Source organism: Opisthocomus hoazin, chromosome 20 (assembly GCF_030867145.1).
Source record: "Opisthocomus hoazin isolate bOpiHoa1 chromosome 20, bOpiHoa1.hap1, whole genome shotgun sequence".
Classification (NCBI taxonomy): Eukaryota; Metazoa; Chordata; class Aves; order Opisthocomiformes; family Opisthocomidae; genus Opisthocomus; species Opisthocomus hoazin.
In genome coordinates this window covers 5,328,540-5,347,872 of record NC_134433.1, presented here as the reverse complement: position 1 = coordinate 5,347,872, position 19,333 = coordinate 5,328,540, and the positions used below count along the sequence as shown (strand labels likewise).

Sequence of the window (19,333 nt, the reverse complement as noted above, 5' to 3'; positions counted from 1 at the left end):
CTCCCCGGCTCTGAGGGGACGTGTGCTGGACGCTCCTGCCGTGTTCGCCTCTTCGAGTCCGGGTGAGGTTAGAGGCCCCTCCGCTTCAGCCGCTTTCTTTGTTTCTTTCTAGCTTCTTCCCTTATCACAGAATCCCGGGTTGGCAGGGCCCTCTGGGGGTCACCCAGCCCGACCCCCTGCCCAAGCAGGGTCACCCAGAGCAGGGGGCACAGCACCGCGGCCAGGCGGGGTTGGAATATCTCCAGAGAAGGAGACTCCACAGCCTCCCTGGGCAGCCTGGGCCAGGGCTCCGTCACCCTCAGAGGGAAGAAGTTCTTCCTCGGGTTCAGCTGGAGCTTCCTCTGCTTCAGTTTGTGCCCATTGCCCCTTGTCCTGTCGCTGGGCACCACTGGAAAGAGCCTGGCCCCATCCTCCTGACCCCCACCCTGCAGATATTTGTAAGCATTTCGAAGGTCCCCTCGCAGTCTTCTCTTCTCCAGGCTGAACAAGCCCAGCTCCCTCAGCCTCTCCTCGTAGGAGAGATGCTCCAGTCCCCTCATCATCCTCGCAGCCCTGTGCTGGACTCTCTCCAGTAGCTCCTCAATGTTAATCATCTTTGCCTCTTTCCTTTGTACGTTTTCTCTGTCGCTTTTGTGTTGCTGGGCGCAGTATCCCAGACGCTGTGTCGCTGATTTATGTGTCGGCATAATGAAGTTTTCTCTCCCTTGCCCAATAGATCTCTTTGCCTTTTTGTCTGAGCACTGGGTTCTGTTAAAACATTGTTTGTCTGGCAGCTCTCTGTAAGGTTCCCCGTGTCACGAGGCCCTCTTCACCACTTGTCCCTGTGCTGCATCAGTACTTGGAGAGCACAGTTCCTGCTGCAGATCGTTTTTACTGGATCTTTAGCCGAGAGAAGACCTTCCCCCTCATCCTGCGGCGCTCGGCGCCTGCAAGAGCCTTTCAAAGCACAGTAGCTGAATATGAGCAGAGCACCCGAGCAGATTGTACCTGCTGGATCTCCCTCACCCGTTTGCTTGCAGACACTTTAGAGAAACCCTTTATGGATTTGTGAGAATGGGGATTTTTCCCCCAATGTGCATTTGTTTTTGTTTTTTTCTTAAGTCTGCCAAATCTTTGTTGCTATTTCTATCAGTTTTCTTGGAACGGGTGTTGAATGTACTGGTCTGTGTTTCCACAGAGCTCCACTGGAATACTCTTAAAACTTGACATTTGCCCCTTCGCAGTAATTTCGTGTTGGCGGTGTTGGAGCAGTGACACGCTGCATGTCTTGGTTCAGTGGCTGCTGAAGTGCGAGACTCAGGTCGTGCCGCAGGGGGTTTTTGAACCAGAAGAAGGACCCGGGTTTTGAATGTTGTCTGATCTTGGTGTTTTGTTACTGTTTTTTTGGTTTGATTCCACAGTTGTTCTTACAGACAGTTCAGTTTGAGAGAGATCCTCAGCTCTGTTCTTCACGGTTGGAGATCTCTGCCCCGGTGGCCCCTCACCCCCCACCTCCCCCCCGATTCCGCCACGATGAAGAGGGATGCGCAAACTGCTTTTTTTTCTCCTCCTGCTCTGCCCGTGTCCTCCTCGAAGGATCCTTCCGTACCTTGGTTTTTAACTGACCCTGCAGATTCTGTCAGACAAGAACATGTATTGCAGTCTTTCTCATGGATGCTCTTTATTTCCCTGATTCAGGAGAGTCTGTCCTCGTTGTCCAGAGATTTTCTGGCTGAAAAATAACAACGAGTCTAAGGCTGACGGCAGTAGCGAAGGAGGAGCAAGGAGGCTGTTGCCAGTCTCTTAGCTGAAGCCTGTAGCGCAGAGCACCCTGGTCTCAGCGGGCTGTGTTCGTGCGGGCACAGAGATGCCGTGCTGAGGAGGAAGTCAGCTCTTGGGGCAGTAACCACGGGTACCGTAATTAAAAGAAATTACTTTGCTCTTCTGCCCTGCTCCCCAGCACAGTGTGCCAGTGCAGTATCCCCCGGCTTTCAAAGAACTTCCTCAGAGCATAAAGAACAAGCTTCTCCTCTGGGGGGTTCTTGGAAAATCCCATTTCTCTGTTCTCATTCTGATTTCTCTGCTTCTTCATTTAGGGTTTCGGGGTGATGCTTATCTCTGTCGTGACAAATCATAATTTAGCAGGGATTTCTCTCGGTGGCGGTGCTGGTTTTAACAGCCCTCCTGTTCCCCCTGCCCCACCAGTCGTGTCGGTGCAGCTCATGCTGAGCAGTGGGACGTGACGGATCCGAGTGAGAAACAACCTCGCAAACCCGGCCTTCCCTCCGCCTTCTCCTGAAGCCTGCAGCAGCTTTCTGGTCCAGCTGCGCCCGACGCTGCACAGAGCTGCCCTGGCACAGCTGAGGGAACGGGCTGTGGCTGGGTGGAAGATGCTGCAGTGGTTCTTTTGGGGCAGGATTGCGATGCTGCTTCCTGGGTGCCGAGGGCAGAGCTTGCCGGAAAGTCTGCAGCATTTTTAATTCACTCCGTTGCGTGCTTGAAGCTTCCTGGTCGTTTGCCAAAGCACAGGTACAGCTGTGCCTGCTGTCCGTGGGGCTTTAGCTGGTGCAGCCTGGCCCTGCTGATCAGCTGCACAGCCCCATCCTGCTCTCTCAGCAGCGTCTCTGCCAGCGTTGGTGCACGCCGGAGGGAGCACCGGGGGGGAAGCGGCTGTTCTGCGGTGATTTTTAACTGGATGGTTGAACAGATTCCTTGCACCTGGCCGAGTCACTGAGTGTCTTCCAGTCCCTGCTGCGAACGAGGTGGCACAGCTCCAGGTCACAGCAATCTTCGTGATGTGTGCCAGTCTCGTTTATCAGTTGTTAAATACGGTGATGAGCCTGGTCTCTGCGGGAAAAGAGCAGTATATGAGCAGGTGGCTGGGGGTACGTCTTTGTTCTTGGGTGGAAATTAGGTCCAAGTGGGCAAATTTATGATTTTGTAATTTTTGTAAATTGTCTGTAATTAGGAACGTCGTCATTTTGTTTAGCCTTTTGCTGGGAAATGACCACAAACAAGCAAATTTGTCTTGAGTATCTATTTGCGAGAGAGCGTGGCTTGTGAAGCACAGAGCGTGGTACTAGTGCAGCGAGTATCTAACGTAGCTGGCATCCACGAGCATTCCTTGGGACCTCCTTTCATTGAAGTTGACTAAAGTGCAACATTTTTCATTTGCGAGGAAGCATAATTTTGGAGGGGAGGTGTGAAATACAGATTTGAAACTTAGTATGTGCCAGGTGGTTTAAAAAAAAAAAAAGTCTTGGAAGCATTTACGTGTGGATATTCCAGAGTTCAATACTGGTTTCCCGGCACGCCTGAGAGCTCCCAAAGGCTGGGGCTCGTAAGGCACCGTGGCTTGCGTGGAGGATCTCAAGGTTTCCAGCCGCTGGTCGGTGCTCAGACTGCCAGACTCCCAAGTGAACCTGACTCCGTGGGTGCTGGGGAATGAGGTTTGTGCTGGAGATGGGTTCAAAATTGTCTTTGTAGCAGAAAATGTGAAAACCTTGGTGGCCTGGGCTTGAGTGTAGTCTCGTAGCGTTTTCTGGCTTTCAGCAGTGGAGCCACAAATACAGACGTAGTTAAAACCTGTGGCTGTCAAGCCTAAAATGGGTAAAAGAAATCACATTTTAGGTATAGTGCTTAGACGTTGTCCTAATGGCTGACTGTAAAGGGAGCTCCGACTTGGTAACGTAGGTCCCTCAGCAATGTAGGCGTTCAGAATGGAATGAGAAATTCCTCTTCTGACAAGAGGTCAGCTGAAGGTAAAGGCTGAGATGGAGTCATAAAATCCTGCTGCTTGCTCACTGTACAGGGAGGCTTTGATGATGCAAAAGATCTCCTGTCCCTAAACTATTTATCAAAAATAGCTTGAACTTCAGTGTTTGAAGCGCTGTCAAAGTCCTCTTTCTTCTGTTACCTCAGGCCTTGCCCTGCTGTCAGGGAATACTCTAGGCAAACAATGGCAAGTCAAATATCGGTTGACAGTGAAAATTCAGAGGATTAAAGGTGTGTCTGTAGACAAAATTAAAAGGCATTTTGTTAGAAACTTGTGTACAAACACGCACAGGGAAGTTTCTCCTGGCATCTGCTTTGGTGGTGGCACGTCTGCTGCTGCCCTTTCAGTCCCCCTCGGCTACCAGCTGCAGTGGGATGCTCCGTTTCTTGCTGGTTTTTGTCTCTGCCTTTAGATTCTGATATCTTCACTGATACCTGCTTTCTGTGGTTCATGAGCTTTGTGTTCTCCCTTCCGACCATCTTCTGTCTTCTTTTTATTCCTTTGGAGAGGGCCATGAAAGGTGTTGCTGATGCCTCTCATTGAAACCTTGGATGGGGTGTGAACGGGAACTCAGATCTGAGAGATTCTGGAGCCCACTGTCGCATCAGGGTGGTGTAGTCGAGCTGGGTTGCTTGGCGCTGGGCTCCAGAGGCCTCCCAGCGCCGGTCTCCAGTGGCTGAGGGATGGTGTTTGCCTTTCTCCATGGCCAGTGGTGCAGATCAGGGGTTTTCCTGCGGAGCGTTGCTCGCCCGGGCGGTGCTGCCCGGAGAGCCTCTTCTTCCTCAGGGTGGGTGGCGTGCTCTGTAGTTCTGGCTGTCCCCGCGCTCGCTGGCATCTCGCTTGCTTTCCAGGTGGAACCAGGTGTGCAGCCGCTGGGACCTGCCTCTGAAGGACATGAAAATTTCCCTCCCAAAAATGCAATAGCAGGCCAGGAGAGCAGCCAACAGATACAGCAGCTGGTGAGTTGTGAACCTGGTTTGGGGTGACAGAGCGCTGTACTTCTGCGTGGGGTTTTCACCTGTAGAATGCAGGCAGAGATTTTGGGAACAGCAGTATTTCTGGGTGCGGCTGCTCTGCAAAAGTGGGAAGCTTGGGGGATTCGGTGGGAAAACACGGGCTGTCTGCATGGAGAGTGCTGCTGGGTTGCAGCTCCAGATATTGGGCTGGCGGGGGAATGTGTCACACTAAAATGAGAGGGAAACGTGCCAGCAGAGTCTGCGCTGTGCTTGGCTTAGTCTTGTCTGAACTGGGAACAGATACGACTGACCTGGGACAGATGTTGCGGAGTCTGTGTCCCTCGTGAATTACTCAAGCAAACCAGGGCAGTTGACAGTGAGGTTTAACAGTTCTTGTCTGTCTGAGGAGCCAAGGGTGGTAGCGAGTAACTGCAGATAAAGGTGCATAACCAGAGGATGTCTGCTCTCTGTTATGTGTCATTTGGGTTAGAATAGGAGCGAAGATAGCACAGTTAGTGTTTCTAGCTGAATATTTTGCACAGCTCTGTCCTTTTGTTCCCCACACCCTGTCCTCCGTGCCATTCTGTACAAATAGGAACCATCTGTGTAAAAGGGAAACGGAGAGCTGTTTCCAGAGGATGAAAGGCTTGGGGAAGAGAGGAGCAGCTGTTTCACTAGTTTTATTACCTTTAAAAACATATCTCCCTTGGTTTCTGTGTAGTTTATATTTGTCACAAAGAGATTTTCTTAATAAAGTAAGAAGAACTGATACAGCATTGTGTCTGAGAAGCTGGGCTTGAATTTCTTATGCCTTGTAAGAATGTGGACTTGCTGATCTGCTGATGCTTGTTTCGTGCAGGAATTTGAACTCAAGAAAAAGCGCAAAAAATGTGAAAACCTTGAGCATGAAGTGAGGAAAAAGCATAAAAGATGCAAAGAACTAGTAAGTGTGCTTGTTGCCTACTGTTGTGATCATAATGGTAGAAGATGAGCCAGGTTGTTGGCGTGCCTTTCTTGGACTCTCTTCAGTTTATCTTAATAAGGAATCACCAGTCTTTCTCTTAATTTGAACAGTGTCACAAGGTTTGGCCTCCAGTCCTTGAGGCTGGAATTGTTTAGAAAGGACCAACTCAACTTGAAGTCCTGGGACTTATACTGGACACACAGGGAATTAGCTCTTGGGATAGCCAGAAAATATTGGATGATCCGTATAATTGGGATAGGGAAATGTGTGTGTGTCTGTGTGGAGTCACGTGTGATTATGGAACTACTGAATTCCTCTAATGCTGACAAAGTTCCTGCAAATGGACTGGACCTGACAAATTCAGTCAGTGTCTCTCTGTACGTCCACGGCCTCCTGCCTGCTCAGAGGCAGTGTTCTCTGAGGCAGAGAGGTAGCTGGCTCCTGCTGCTTTTTAAAGTCTAGACTGAATCCTGGTTTCAGAGTCAACTGTTTAAAACTCGTTGAGTTTGCAGTCTAGAACTCTCTTTAGTATCATTATTCCAAATAATTTGTCTTCCTTAACTGAACTTTGTCAAGAAGACGCTTACCTTGAACCAACAGTGAAACCTGGAGAATGATTGAAGGTGGAGATGGAGTTCTAGACAGCAGTATGTAAATAATGTGGCACTGGAGCTGTGAAGTAGGCGAGGAAATGTCTTGCTTGATCTGAGCTTTGAGGCCATGTAAATGGGAAAAGAAAATTCAGAGATCTTCTGGCACAGGGCTGGTATCTGCTTGAGCAGTGCTGCATGCTGTTGCCTTCCGCCCCTCGAGCAGCATCCCGGCAGCATCTTGCACCCTCAGTCAACAGGAGCAGAGGAGCTGCTCTGCAGAACAATGTGGGGGAGTTAGTCCGAAGGCCTTGGTGTAGTAATGCGTGCTCTTTGTGGACAGGAGATCCAGCTGCAGGAGGTACAGAGTGAAAATGCACGGCTGGCCGAAGAGAACTTGCAGCTGAACGAGAAGGCTGGATGGGCAGGACAGGTAAAAAACAGTATTGCTGTTTGTCAGGTGGAGCCATTAGCTGGTGTAAAATTTTGCTGAGAAGAGCTTGCTAGCATGCTGGGTTTTCAAGTTACCGGCTGAGTAACGGTCGTGTGCCCATCTGTGTACTCTCTGTCGTGCGCACCCCAGGGTAACTGCAAGCAGAGCAGTTCACCACCCTATTTTTATTACAGAGTCTCCCAAGACCTGGGTGAGATGCTTTGTCCTTACTTAAGTTCATACTTGGTTTACCTGTGGTGACTTGTTAACTAGTTCATAACCAAACTCGGACAGTGGCTCGTGGGGAGCAGCATGCACTGGTCAGAGTGGTTGTAGAGCGGAACCCATCACTGCGAGTAGTGCAAGCATGTGGTGTGTTCGAAAGTCCTCAGTCACCTCTGATGTTTTCTTTTTCTCTTTGAAAAGGAGTTTTGGTGGCTGCTGATGGGGCAGGGGAGAAAGCCACCCCTGCAATTCAGAGCTGCCCTTGCTGGGTGGAGAACCCAAAAGCTTTGGGTCTTGGGAGAAAGGCAGAAAACTGGCATTGTTCAGTGTGCAGAGCGGATTTTGGGGGAGGGTGGCTGCACCTCGGAGCGTTGCGTTCTGGGAACGTGTTGCATGTGAGAATGGTGGAAGAGCTGGTACTCCAACGAAGATCCTCCATGGGTTTCTGTTCCCAGCTCCTTCTCTGGACAAATGTCATGCAGAAGAGTTAGAGAGTCACTTCCCTGACCCGTATGTCAATGTCGTCACCATGCAGAAGGCATTCCACGTATTTAATAACCATTTGTTCTAAGTAGAAATGTTTGTCTTTGCTTGATAATCTGCATTGCTAATAGTCATCAAGCCGTAGTGCATTCTAGAGCTAAAACATGTTGCTGGAATTTCCTGTAGTAAGTGGAGGAGGCAAACATGATTGCAGCAGGTTACTGAACTTTCTGTACTGTTCTCTGTTTTTAATCCTACCATCTAGGATAAAAAAAGCTTGTAGACCTTGGTGCTTTTTTCAAATCTGTTCAGTATGTGGCCTGTTCATATCCCAGTCCCTTCCTCCTTCCAAATGGGGAGGGGTGATGAGTCTGGTGGGAGAAGCAGTGTGTGCAAATAAAATGTCCATCACATTGATGACCGATACAAATGCTCACGTGTTTGTTTTGAGTGAAAGCCAGAGGGAGAGGAGGTTCACGATTTCAATGTCATTACAAGTAGAAAGCAGGCCTGCAAGACGGCCTGCTGAGATACAGAAATAAATTGTCCTGCATTATTTATACAAGGAATGCCTATGGTTGCTTGTGCTAATTGAAAATCCTTTCTCTTCAGGTTGAATCTGAGAATGCTGACCTGAAATTGCAAGTTGTTTTGGTTACTAAGGAACGGGATTCAGTAATTCAGACGAATCAAGGACTCCAAACCAAGCTGGAGAATCTAGAGCAGGTGCTGAAGGTCAGTAGGACCCACATGGCTGGAAGGACTGTCCTGACACTTGGTGCTGCTGTTGGATGGCACGTGTTGTCTCTCTGCTGTTTTTGTTCATTCTTTTGTCTCTGTGCTTCCATTGGGAATCCTGGAACCGGGATTCCTGCGGAATTCCTGCGGGATCCTGGAACGTGACCTGCCAAAGTGGGCAGAGATGCTTTGGAAAGGCTGCTTCACGGTTCTGGGTGGGAGGGGAAATAAGATGTCCATCGCTGATTTAAGGATTTTGTTTGACTGTGTTGCTCTGGCTTGTGGTGAGAGTTTCTTGCTTTCTCCTCTGTTTAATGATGATGTGAAATACAGGCCATGTTTTGACTTCATGGCCCATGATAGGACGCAGGAGAGTATTTCAGTAACGTCACCCTTCAGCTGTCTGTGAATTGCTCTGCAGCACATGAGAAATGTGGCTGAGCGAAGGCAGCAGCTGGAAGTCGAGCACAAGGAAGCGCTGCTAGTCCTGCAGGAGAAGCAAGAGGAGGTCCGACGGCTGCAGCAGGTATGCAGTGTGTGAGAGAATGGACATTTTACTCTCTGAATCCCTGGAAAGTGGTGGGACTCCTGCACCTTGTTCCCTTGGAAGTGTGGTGTGTGGAGGAGGCACATGTGAGTTTACAGGATAAAGTAGATCAGGGAAGAGTGTCTGCATCTAGGTGAGCTCGGGCACCTGAGCAAAGTGAAGGGCTTTTCTCATCAATGGCAGTTCTGATCTCTCACCACTGTTTGTCCAAAGACCAGAGGTACTTTCAGTCTGTACAGTGTTTTACATCTATGCTGGTCTGTCGAGATGGTGATGATAGTAGTAGTGAACTTAGGTGAGCTGCTTGCTTATTTACACCAGTTCTTATTTCTTCCTAGGCGCAGGCAGAGGCAAAAAGAGAACATGAAGGAGCAGTACAGCTTCTAGAGGTAAGACAGAAGAAAACAAGATGGATTATTGGCTGCTGATTTGGTGTCTTTTGTTTTTAATGTCAGCTGTCTTGATGCCCTGGGTTTTGTTGGCTCTTGAACAAAATGCTTTAATGACTTGATCGGACGTAGCATGTTGCTGCTGTGCACAAGCACCGGTTGTGCTGGCTGAGTAGTCTCTGGGGTCAGAGTTTTTGGGGATTAAATCCGGCCTCAGTCCTCAGATAAGTTACTTCATTCAGATTGTGCCCAACCACTCTTTCAGGGATGCGTTCGTTAACCAGCCTCAGATCTGCCTGCTCCATTTTCCAGGATTATATGCAGGGAGGAAGAACACTTGTGTCCTTGTGATTTGAAATTTCTTTTGTGTATATGTGCTCTATGCTTTTTATTAGGGGGAAAAAAGCAGAAACATGGCCTTTGCCTGAGCATAGCGAGAGGTGAGGTTTGAGGCAGCTCCGTTGTCCCCTCTGCTAGGCTGGGACCAGCTGTGCGAGTGCTCTGACATCCACACAGAACACGCTTTGCCGTGGTGGCCCACAGCTTAGCGGTGCAGCCTGGCAGATGTGATGAGCACTGCTTTGGTTTTGATTTGCGTTATCTCAAGTGTTTATCAGGATGGCCTTGAGGAAAACCTTGGCTGTGGATTTCTGGATCTGCAAAGGCAAAGCACCACGCCCTGAAACTTGCAGTGGTGATTTAGTGGCTGCCAGAGAGTTGGGTTAGGTGTGATGTGTGATGGCAAATGGGGCAGCTTCTGCTCTCTCAGTCCACTAAGGTTTTTGGAGTACTAAATCATCTGAGACCAAGCAGAATGCCTCGCTGCACAACCCCTGGAGAGTGAGAGCTCGTGCTGGTGAGGCCGTGGCCCTCTCTGTAGTGGTGACATACAGTCTGAGGTGGCAGGCTGAACTGCCTGTGTCCACTGCTGTGCAGCAGCTCTGGGGCTGCTGGAAGCCCAGGAGAGCAGAGCGAGGTGGTAAGTGTCTGCTCCGTGGCTGCAAACAGCATCTCCTTTGAAGGGGGGCTGACCTGTGTCTGAACTGTAGAACCTGAGAGTGCTGGGCTCCTACTGAACGGGGCTGAAGTTGTTGCAGGCTGGGTGGGTGTGGTGGGGAAGTGACGTTATGTGTTACCCCACTGCCACGTCCTTTCTGGGACATCTGCTTTCAGCTGCGGAGATGGGATCCGAGCTGCTCTTATGTCAGCTGGTGTTCAGCTGGCCTCTTAGCAGCAATTAAGCGAAGGGAGGTTTGACGCTTGCTAGATCTTTTCTGAACTAATTCATTGAAAGACTGGAGAAACTGTTTAGGTTTAAACTAGATATCTGCCTGTGCAAAGGAAGAAGGGGGCAGTCATTTTGTTCTGTGTTTGAGAGGCTGGTTGTGTTCTGTTGCAGAGGGCCTCAGCAGTTAAATATTCTTGCTTTCATGCTACTGGTACAGAGATGCCTTATAAGTCAGTGACATCAGGTGGACCAAAGAAAGACAAGTTGTCACTAAAAGCTAGTTTAATGTGGAGCAACAGTCATTTAAACAACTTAATGGTAATCATAGTTGTTCTAGAACATCAGCGTAGGGCAAAATTAGGGGGTTTGGGATGCCTACACTGTGTATTTTCATTTTTACATGTTTTTGGTTTGCTTTTTGTTGTAATATTGGTGAAGAAGGAGTGTGGTCCATTTCCCCGTTGGAAGAGTTCGGTCACATGATCGTTGTAAGTGGAGTCTCCCTCCTTGGAGGTGTTCAAAACTCAGTTAGACAAAACAACGAGGGAGTTGGGCTAGGGGATCTCCAGAGCTGCCTTCCAGCCTCAGCTGTTCTGGAGTTGTGTGAGAAGGAAGTGAGGGGGGTGAGCAGAGGTGTATGGGGTGGTTTCCGCGTGCAGAGATGCCGTGGACAGAAGGACTGTCTCAGCTTAGAAAGAAGACCTTGAGGGCTATGGTCATGGGAATGAAGGAGTTCAGCAGCGGTTCCGGCACTGCTTGGTCTCAGACCCGGGGAGATGTCTGGACACAAAGTGTCCACGCTGTTGGTTTTGTGGGGGGTTGCAATGTGCTGGGAAAAGAGGACTTAAATTTTAGCACTCGCACCCGAAGCAGGTTGTGATTTGGGTCAAAGCACATTGTGATTTGGAGGCCCTCGAACAGTTCGTGGTTATCCTGTTCACGCATTTGGTATGTGGGATTTGGCTGTTGTGTAGCGAGCAGATGCTTGTGGGAATCTCAGTATGGAACAAGGCAGCCACTCGTGAGTCAGTGAGAAAATAATTTCATTCAAACTGAGGGGTGGGTTATCTTTGATGAATTTTGATTTTTGGCTAGTGTAACTGCTGATGTAGTTTTATATCTCTTTTTGCTTTTCTTATTGCTACCAGAGTACTTTGGATTGCATGCAGGTACTACTATAATCCTGTTAGACAGGACATTTTTCTCCTCTGTCCTGACTTTGACAGTTGCTTGATATTCTTGTTTTAACTATACTCTGGAAAAGATTGCAAGAGTGTCACCTCCAAGAAATAAATGCAATTAAAGGACCTACCACTATGAGTTTTGATGGAGCAGCTGCTTTCCTGCTTAAGTGCGTTGCTTTCTCGACCAATTAGAATTAGAAGCTTTGTTTTTTTGGCATTTCCAGATTTTCAGATTTGTCCAACCATGCGCCTTCTCCACGTGTCACATACATTTGAAGGTCTTTTGGGAACTACTTGCAGTCCAAGAGTGAAGTGTTTCCTTCCCAAAAGCGGTGGCCACACAATTGCAAATGACAGTGCCGTGGAGAAAAAGACAGATCCTGCTGGCTGTGTAATTGGTTGGAAGATGGGAAGCAGAGTTTGGGAAGAATAGTTTTCACAGAAGAGATAGAAACGAAGTTATAGTCTGGGAGCTGTGCTGGCTGGCCTATTCACAAATGGTTTGGGAAGAAGGCTGGTGTGGAAGTGATGGGGTTTGTAGCTGATAGAAAGCTGCTTTCAACAGTCGCCTTCAGATCTGACTGCACAGAGCTGTGAGAAGATCCCGTGAGTCAGGGGGAGGTGAAACCACAGGTAACGCTGACCAGGTGAAGGCATGTCCCTGGGGGAGACGCAGCCGTGACCAAACGTGCGCGGCGGTCGGCTCCGAATTGCCTGTTGTGGCAGGGAATGCAATGACTGAGGAAGGGTGCTTTTAATTAGAATGTCAGCCTAATTCCAAAGTTGGTGAAAAAGGCAAGTATGGTGTTGGGAGGTTTTAGGAAAGGACTTGGGAACAGCCCAGGGACATTATTAGGGTTTGCCCACATCCTGTAGAAGTGGCACCCACATCCGTGTGGAGTTCTGGATGCTACTTTAATCCCTTTGGCGTTAGCCCTGCTTTGAGCAGGAGTTTGGACTGCAGACCTGTAGAGTTCCCTTCTAGCAAAATCGTTATTCTCTGATCTCAGAAACATATAGCAGAAGATACAGAGAAAGCTAAGAAGGGGCATCTGAATGGGGAACGTCATCTGTAGGAGAAGTGTAACAGAGCAGCCAAGGAGAGTGTCTAAGAGGACAGAGCTGAGCTGGTGGTGCTTCAGTCTAGCTTGGTGTGGAAGATCAGAGTAAGTTCCTGACTTGGTGGTTAGAATGACCCCACTGACCTCTGCTCCCTGCTCTTGCAGCCTCTTCTGGTGATCACGCTACTCAGTCGCTGTTGGTGTGTGGCTCCTCTTTCTCTCCCGTTCGGGCTGGGCATAGACACAAAAGTCTTCTCTCTCTTCTGTGTCTGGGGCTTGATTCCTCCTGGTTCTCTGAAGCTCCTGGCTGTGTCCAACGCCTCCTGTTCCTTATTCCCCTGGCTCCTAGCACTGCCCTGGAAACTTGCTGCTTGCCCAGCTGTGTGTGAACCTCTGCAGGTAGTTCGCTGGAAGTACGCGTTGGGTATGATGTGGCAGGAACACGTAAGGGATGTTTGCACGTTGTTTTGGATAACACAAGATCTAAAGACACCCGAGTAATCGGATATCTCAGAATTAAACTGTGGGTTATCCAGGCTATTGACTTGGCCCGCAGTATAGGTGGATTAAACTATGATTAATAAATTTACAGAACCAAGGTACTACTATGGTGCTATTAAACACAGTATGCATCTGCTGACTTTGGTCTCCAGACAAGATGGGAAAACCCTCTCTGGTGCTGCAGTCGTTCAGTACCTGTCTCTTGATGTAGACTGCATCCCAAAGTGGATCGGGGACAGGGGTGGTCTAGAGGAAGCCCTACTTTGATCCAGTGCAACTGTTTTGGTTGGTCCATGGTTTCTTTTCTCTATTAAGATGTAATGCATAGGGGAGTAGCATTTATGTGAAAAACCTTAACTGTAAGTAAATTCAAACCCTTCTGGTTACAGAGGAGTCCTGCACAGAGTGACCTGGTGAACAGGGAGTTGACTCTGAGCAAGTGGAGAATGCAGATGCTTCTGGAAGTTGCTCATGGTGTCTGATACTCTCTTTCAGTTCAGAGACAGTTGCTTCTTGCCAGGCTTCAGAGACTTCACCAGGCTTCCCGGAAAGGCTGAGAGCTCCTGGCTAATTGTGAAGGGAACAAGTGATAAACTGATGTGTTTCAAACAGATATGCCACAGTAAAATAAAAACGCATGCACACTCAGAAGTTGGTAGGGAGTGGGCTAGAAAGATTTTTGCAGTACTCTGAGACCAGAAAGAAAGCTTTTTTGTAGGTCAGATGTGTTATTTTTAGAGCTGTCTTTAAAGTCAGACTTTCTGTCTCGCAAAATATTTCAAGGCATGATTTTGCTTTTTTCTGAGTTGAAAGGAGAAAAAGACAGTTCAAAAACTTTTTGCAGAATGGAAAATTTTGAAGAGCACAATGCAGTCATCTGTTTTGATGCATCTCACCTACGCAGAATGGCGAGATGAGTGACTACATAGCCTGGTGTGATCTCAGCCCAAAGACAAAAAAGAACAAATGTCATCTCCTGCAAGGCAGAGCGTGCACCTCAGCCAGATGCAGTAACGCCAAATTAAATATTTTCTGCATTAACTCAGTTGAAGAACTGCTGATTAGATAATATATTCCCATCCAGTGTTAGTGCTTTTTGTTTACGTATTACCTGAAGTGTATGAGCAGAGTCTGCACAGGGTATCTGTGTAGGGAGTAAGCTGTTGCACAGTGGAAGAGTGAGAAGAGGCAAAGGAGCAGTTGTGTTCTCCTGGGAGTTGGTATGCCCACACCTAGGGAGTATGTGGGGATGTGTAAGGACAGCCAGGACTCAGCAATACTCTGGAAGGGGAATATCTAGAGATGGTAGAAAGAGAATACTAGAAAGTACAAACAAATAGTTCTCTAGTAGGAATGTGTCCTTCCTTCTTCATGGTATTTCCCCAAGGATCCCCTGCATCTCATCGTGCCGCGATGTAGCTTTCTTGCACGCAGCATGCGTTTTCCTGGAGCGAGTCGTCCCTGCAGGACCTGGTGGCAAAGCGTGTGGGCTGCTCGCGTCAAGGGAACGTTCTGCAGGGTGGGACGGGGTGCTGATGCTCTCTGCTCTTCCTAGAGCTTGGAGGGACAATCAGGAGTCCTGCCCAGAATGGTGGGGAGGCTAGGGTAAGGTTTTGGGAGCTTGCTGGACCCTCTGGAGTAATGGATGAGATAGAGCATGGGGAGAGCAATTCCTTTTGGAGACGTGATATTAATGATCCAATAAACATGCAAAACCTTTTCAGTCTTTCTAAGACTTACTGATCTTTGCTTATCTCATCTGGTCTTGTGCAGGGCTTGGATAGGATATTGAAGTTCAAACCCAGCATTTCAGGGATAATGAGCTTGCAGTCTCCTGACAGATGCTGAGTCTCAGGTTTTCAGAGGTACCAGAGGTGCGGAGCTGCCGGTTCCTATTGACCATTCCTGGGCAGGGCACACCTTTAGGTTCCTGGAGTCTGAGACCCACTGAAAAGATGCAGCAAAGGCCAGTGCTGTTTGGAGCCTCACTGGTTGATACGGGTTTGTGCCTCATCTTGTGTCTCTCCTGTCAGGCCCGGGTGAAAGATCTGGAAGACCAGTGTCGCAGTCAAACAGAGCAATTCAGCCTCCTGTCTCAGGAACTCAAACAATTCCGGCTTCAAACAGGAAAAATCGACCTTCTCACCTCTACGCTGGTGACTTCTGAGCTTCCGCTTGCTCTGTGCAGCTCTACTCCACAGCCCCCCTGGGAGAAGGGTAATTGCTGGAGATGCCTGCGAGTGCTTTGGCAAATGAGTTGTTATTTGTGTAAACTGAAAGGTGTAAAGGAAACAGTGCAAATGTGTAGTTAACTTTTGTGATCTCTGTCTCCATCTCGTTCTCTTGTAAGTACCTGTGGTTGATTTTGTAGTCATGAGGAGGACTTGGCATTGCTCTGACCAGAGAGAGCCCAGGGTGTCCAGGCTGTTTCACTGTTAAATGAATCGTAGTTTTAGAGACTTGAGCTGCTCTAGAGGATGTTTGCTCACTGCAATGTTCACTGCTGATCTTGTATTCTGCCTGTGGCTAAAAGTAATGGACAGATTATTTTATTGCAGAATCGACTGTTCCTGGATTGCTCACTCTCCAGAGCGCAAAGAAGGGTCACAATGAAGAAACCAATGAGTTGGAGTCATCACAGCGGGCACCTGATGCCACTGTTGGTGCCCCAGTTGCTGCTACCAGTTCTCAGAAACAAGCCAAGAAAGTGGAATCTCAGTCAAACTCTTCAAAATCAGAATCCATGCAGAACAGTCCAAAATCCTGCCCAACTCCAGAGGTCAGTGTGGGATTCACCTCTGCGGCTGGGCCTTTCTAGCTGCAAGGGAAGAAATGCATTGCTGAGAGCACCAGTAATCTTGCATTTGTTCCCTCCTGGCTGCCTGAAGAAAATGGGGGAAAACCAAGAGAAAAGCTGTATGAAAAAATTGAAAAGACCTTGGATGCCCATGTCTGTCATGCTCCTGTGAACATACTGCTGTGCTCCACGAAGGAAGCAATTGGCTAGACACAGTGCTGGGAGCTTGGAGAAGGAGTCGGGTGGGGAGGTCGGTTGGTGGGAAGTGTGGGAAAGCTCTTGCTAAGCTTCCTTGTGACATCTCAGCTATTGCTAAAACACTCAAAGGCTACAAAATGTTGTTCTTAACATGCTGAGGAACAGTGCCCAGACTATTTTTGGCCTTGAGGTGTGGACGAGGGGCTCAAACTTCTTTGCTGGTGCTTTTAGGTATTGAAATTTTACTTGGTGAAAGAAACCATTAGAAGATGCTGAGTAACAGAGAAATGGAATTAATATACTTTGCTTGTTTGTCTCACCAAGATCTTGTAGGTGGTTGTTGGTTCTCCTCCCCAGGAGCTCCTACATGTTATTGTAGGGTTCACTTAAGCAGTTTTTCATACTCTCTGCTTTACATCACTCGATCTGACCATTTAGGGTAAAGCAGTGCTGTGAGTGGGGCTGGGTGTGATGGCATGGGAGGCAGCTTTTGCTGTTTTGGTCCACTGATGTTTCCTGAGTGCTGAAACCTTCGAGGCCATGTGGAGTGCCTTGTTGTACACATGGAGAGCACTGAAGTCCTGAGCTACCGAGGCCAGGACACTAACAAAAGGGTGCTGCTGTGGCAGGCAGTGTCCACCACTGTGTAAGAGCTCTGAGAAGCTGTCATGTTCAGAGACAAAGTGAAGGTCACACCTGGGGAAGAACAGGTATGTGACTACTGTCAATTCTGTAGTGGGGAAAAATCCTTTTTTTTAGTTCAGGAAAGCTTGGAAGCCACCATGCCTCAATGGAGAGATCAGGCCAATAGTGCCTACAGAGGTCAGTGTGGGATTGTTGGAAAAGAGCCAGCGGTTAGAGCATTTGGCTTCAGCAGCGCATGATGGTGGGAACACTCCAGAGTGTTAGCCAGGCTACTAAAAACTGCTCCATGTGGCTCTACCGTGGGGTGTTACGGGGTGCAGGTGTTTGTTACCCTAGGACATGGTTCAAGACTGCATTGCAAGGAGTACGCTAACTTGTAAAGGTGCTCTGAACTCTTTCAAAGATTAACTGTGGCAATTCACGTACTAGAAAAAATACCTGCTTTGCATTCTGGTGCCTGTGGTGGGTCTTCATCAATAATACATGTGCCTGGAGGTCTGCTTTAACAAGGCAGCTTGAATTGGTTCATTGGCACCGTTTTGAACACACACAAGGGAAGTGCATTGCTTCGGAAAACACAGTTGCGTTACATGCCTCCTTGCCACTGGATGTAAAATTCCAAGATGTCAATGGGATCAAAAGGACTGAGACAAATTTCTCAAAGGTGCTTTGGTCAGTAGCCACCAAAGGCATCTGGGGTGCAGCCTCCAGCTTAGAAAGCCCCGAAGTAGCTGATTGCTGGAAAGCTAGAGGCTGTACCAGGAAGATGAGTATCGTGCTTGCCCTGTCTCTTGTACGCTTTCCTTCAGCATGTGCTGCTGGCTGTTACCAGAGCCGGCTGTCTGCACTAGATGGCCCAACCAGTTCCAACCAAAGCTCTGTCTAATGTTCTGAAAGTACATGAACATTATGGAAGTATTTACAGGTGCTGGGGGGGAACTGCCTGAACAAAAGCGCTTAGAGACTTAGACATGCACTAGAGCTAGAAGGTCTCCTGTGTTCAGGTTACCATTTATGTTGCGCGCATGGACGACTACCATTTAGGGGAAGCAAGAAGTGAATATAGTGAATGATGGATAGGTAGGGTGGAAGGGACCTCCAGAGTCTCTAGTCCAATCTCCTAGTCAAGTGGGACTGTCACCAATGCCAGGTCAGTGTCACCATGGCTTTGCCTAACTGAGGCTCTAAGTTCTTCAAGAATGGAGATCTCCCACCTCAGCAGAAACTTCTCCCAGAGTTGCAGCACCCACCTGGGCAAGAAGTTTTTCCTAGTGTCTGACTGGAACCCCTGAAGTTGCAACTTGGAGCTGTTGCCTCTTATTGCTACTTCTTCACCTTAAAAGTCATTCTTCAGATGGTGCTGGCCCCCCACATGAGCTTAGAAGACTTGTTCACTGATGTTTGAACCCTTTGAGTGTTCCTTTACTCTGTTTTGGGCCATATCATATCCTTCATCTTTAATTTTAGGTGGACACTGCAAGTGAGATGGAAGAACTGGATGTCGACAGCATCTCTCTAATGCCAGAGCCAGGCAGCCAAGGCCCTGCAAAGCTCCAGGTGTTCTTAGCTCGATACAGGTACTGGGTCATTTCTTGTGGGCTCTGAGGTTAGACGGGCTGTCTCAAAGTTGCCTGCTTCACACTCTGCTCTAGGATTCACCACACGTAGGGCTGGGTATTCGCTTAGACCATGTATCTTACCTCTCCATGGGATCTCATGAGACCTGTTATTTCCTGCACAAGCAAAGCCAATGAGCTTCGCTTAACAAAAACATAAGCAGCCCCGTGTTATTCATTGAGAAGCACTGTGGGAATTTTTTGTTTTTGTAATATGGTGTTGGATGGAAAATTGAGTTTGAATTGATACAGTCCTTGAAATGTCTGATTTCTCAAAAATAGTTCAAGAAATTTTCTCTAAGAAAATCTTATTCCAGCAATTAAGAAAATTTCAGCCTGGAAATCCTGAACTGAAGTTTTTGACCAAAATCATTCAGGTTGTAATTTTAGATGGAAAAAAAAAAGCACAGAATGAACCCAAATTTTTCTGATAACAGTTGCAGTATCCAACTGAGGATAATTATATCCAACTGATATTATGAAGAAAAAGGCTAGAAACCTTTTCTTTGCTCATGTAAATTTCTTCTTGCACAAATCAGCTCATGCTTAGGGTTTTAAACATGAGATTTTTGAGATTCTGTGCTGTGCTTGTCCATGACAGTTGTATGACTGGTCAAGCGTACCTTAAATGTTTGGGGCATATTTGATGCCCCATTTTGTTTTTTTTCCAAACTACTAAGTGCATGACATGTAGAGAGCTATCTACATGAAATAGTTAGGAGTGCAGGTGAATTTAAGGATGTCTGCTTTGGAACCTGCTTGGTACACTCGGAAACACAGGAGGCACTCAGGGAATTCACATCTGCTTTTAAACACTTGCTTGAGTCACTCTGATCCGTTCCTTCAGACGTCGGAAGACATCTGTTCTGCTACTCAGAAAATGATTCCTAGCTGCTCTTTGAACATGGAGCAACACGTTATTAGTTACATGTAAAACTCCAAACTAGAGCGTTGGCCTTTGTCTGTGGAATTTGCTGCTGGCAAAAACTGAATGCAGTCCCCGCAAATTGTCAGCTGTCTCACA

The 19,333-nt window shown here is 48.0% G+C and overlaps 1 protein-coding gene across 8 annotated transcripts in view; it reads left to right on the top strand.

The window, feature by feature from the left end:
- TSPOAP1 (TSPO associated protein 1) overlaps positions 1-19,333 on the top strand; it is a 71,684-nt gene that overhangs the window by 22,621 nt on the left and 29,730 nt on the right. For 7 of the 8 annotated variants that reach the window (XM_075440480.1, XM_075440476.1, XM_075440479.1 and 4 more), the window contains 9 exons: positions 4,606-4,713; positions 5,570-5,653; positions 6,608-6,697; positions 8,018-8,140; positions 8,565-8,669; positions 9,029-9,079; positions 15,087-15,270; positions 15,612-15,832; positions 18,161-18,270. In XM_075440480.1, the coding sequence (XP_075296595.1) occupies positions 4,606-4,713; positions 5,570-5,653; positions 6,608-6,697; positions 8,018-8,140; positions 8,565-8,669; positions 9,029-9,079; positions 15,087-15,270; positions 15,612-15,832; positions 18,161-18,270 (1,076 nt within the window). Of the gene's footprint in view, positions 1-3,340; positions 3,429-4,605; positions 4,714-5,569; positions 5,654-6,607; positions 6,698-8,017; positions 8,141-8,564; positions 8,670-9,028; positions 9,080-15,086; positions 15,271-15,611; positions 15,833-18,160; positions 18,271-19,333 lie in introns of those variants that run through there. The other variant, XM_075440481.1, reaches the window with a different exon arrangement.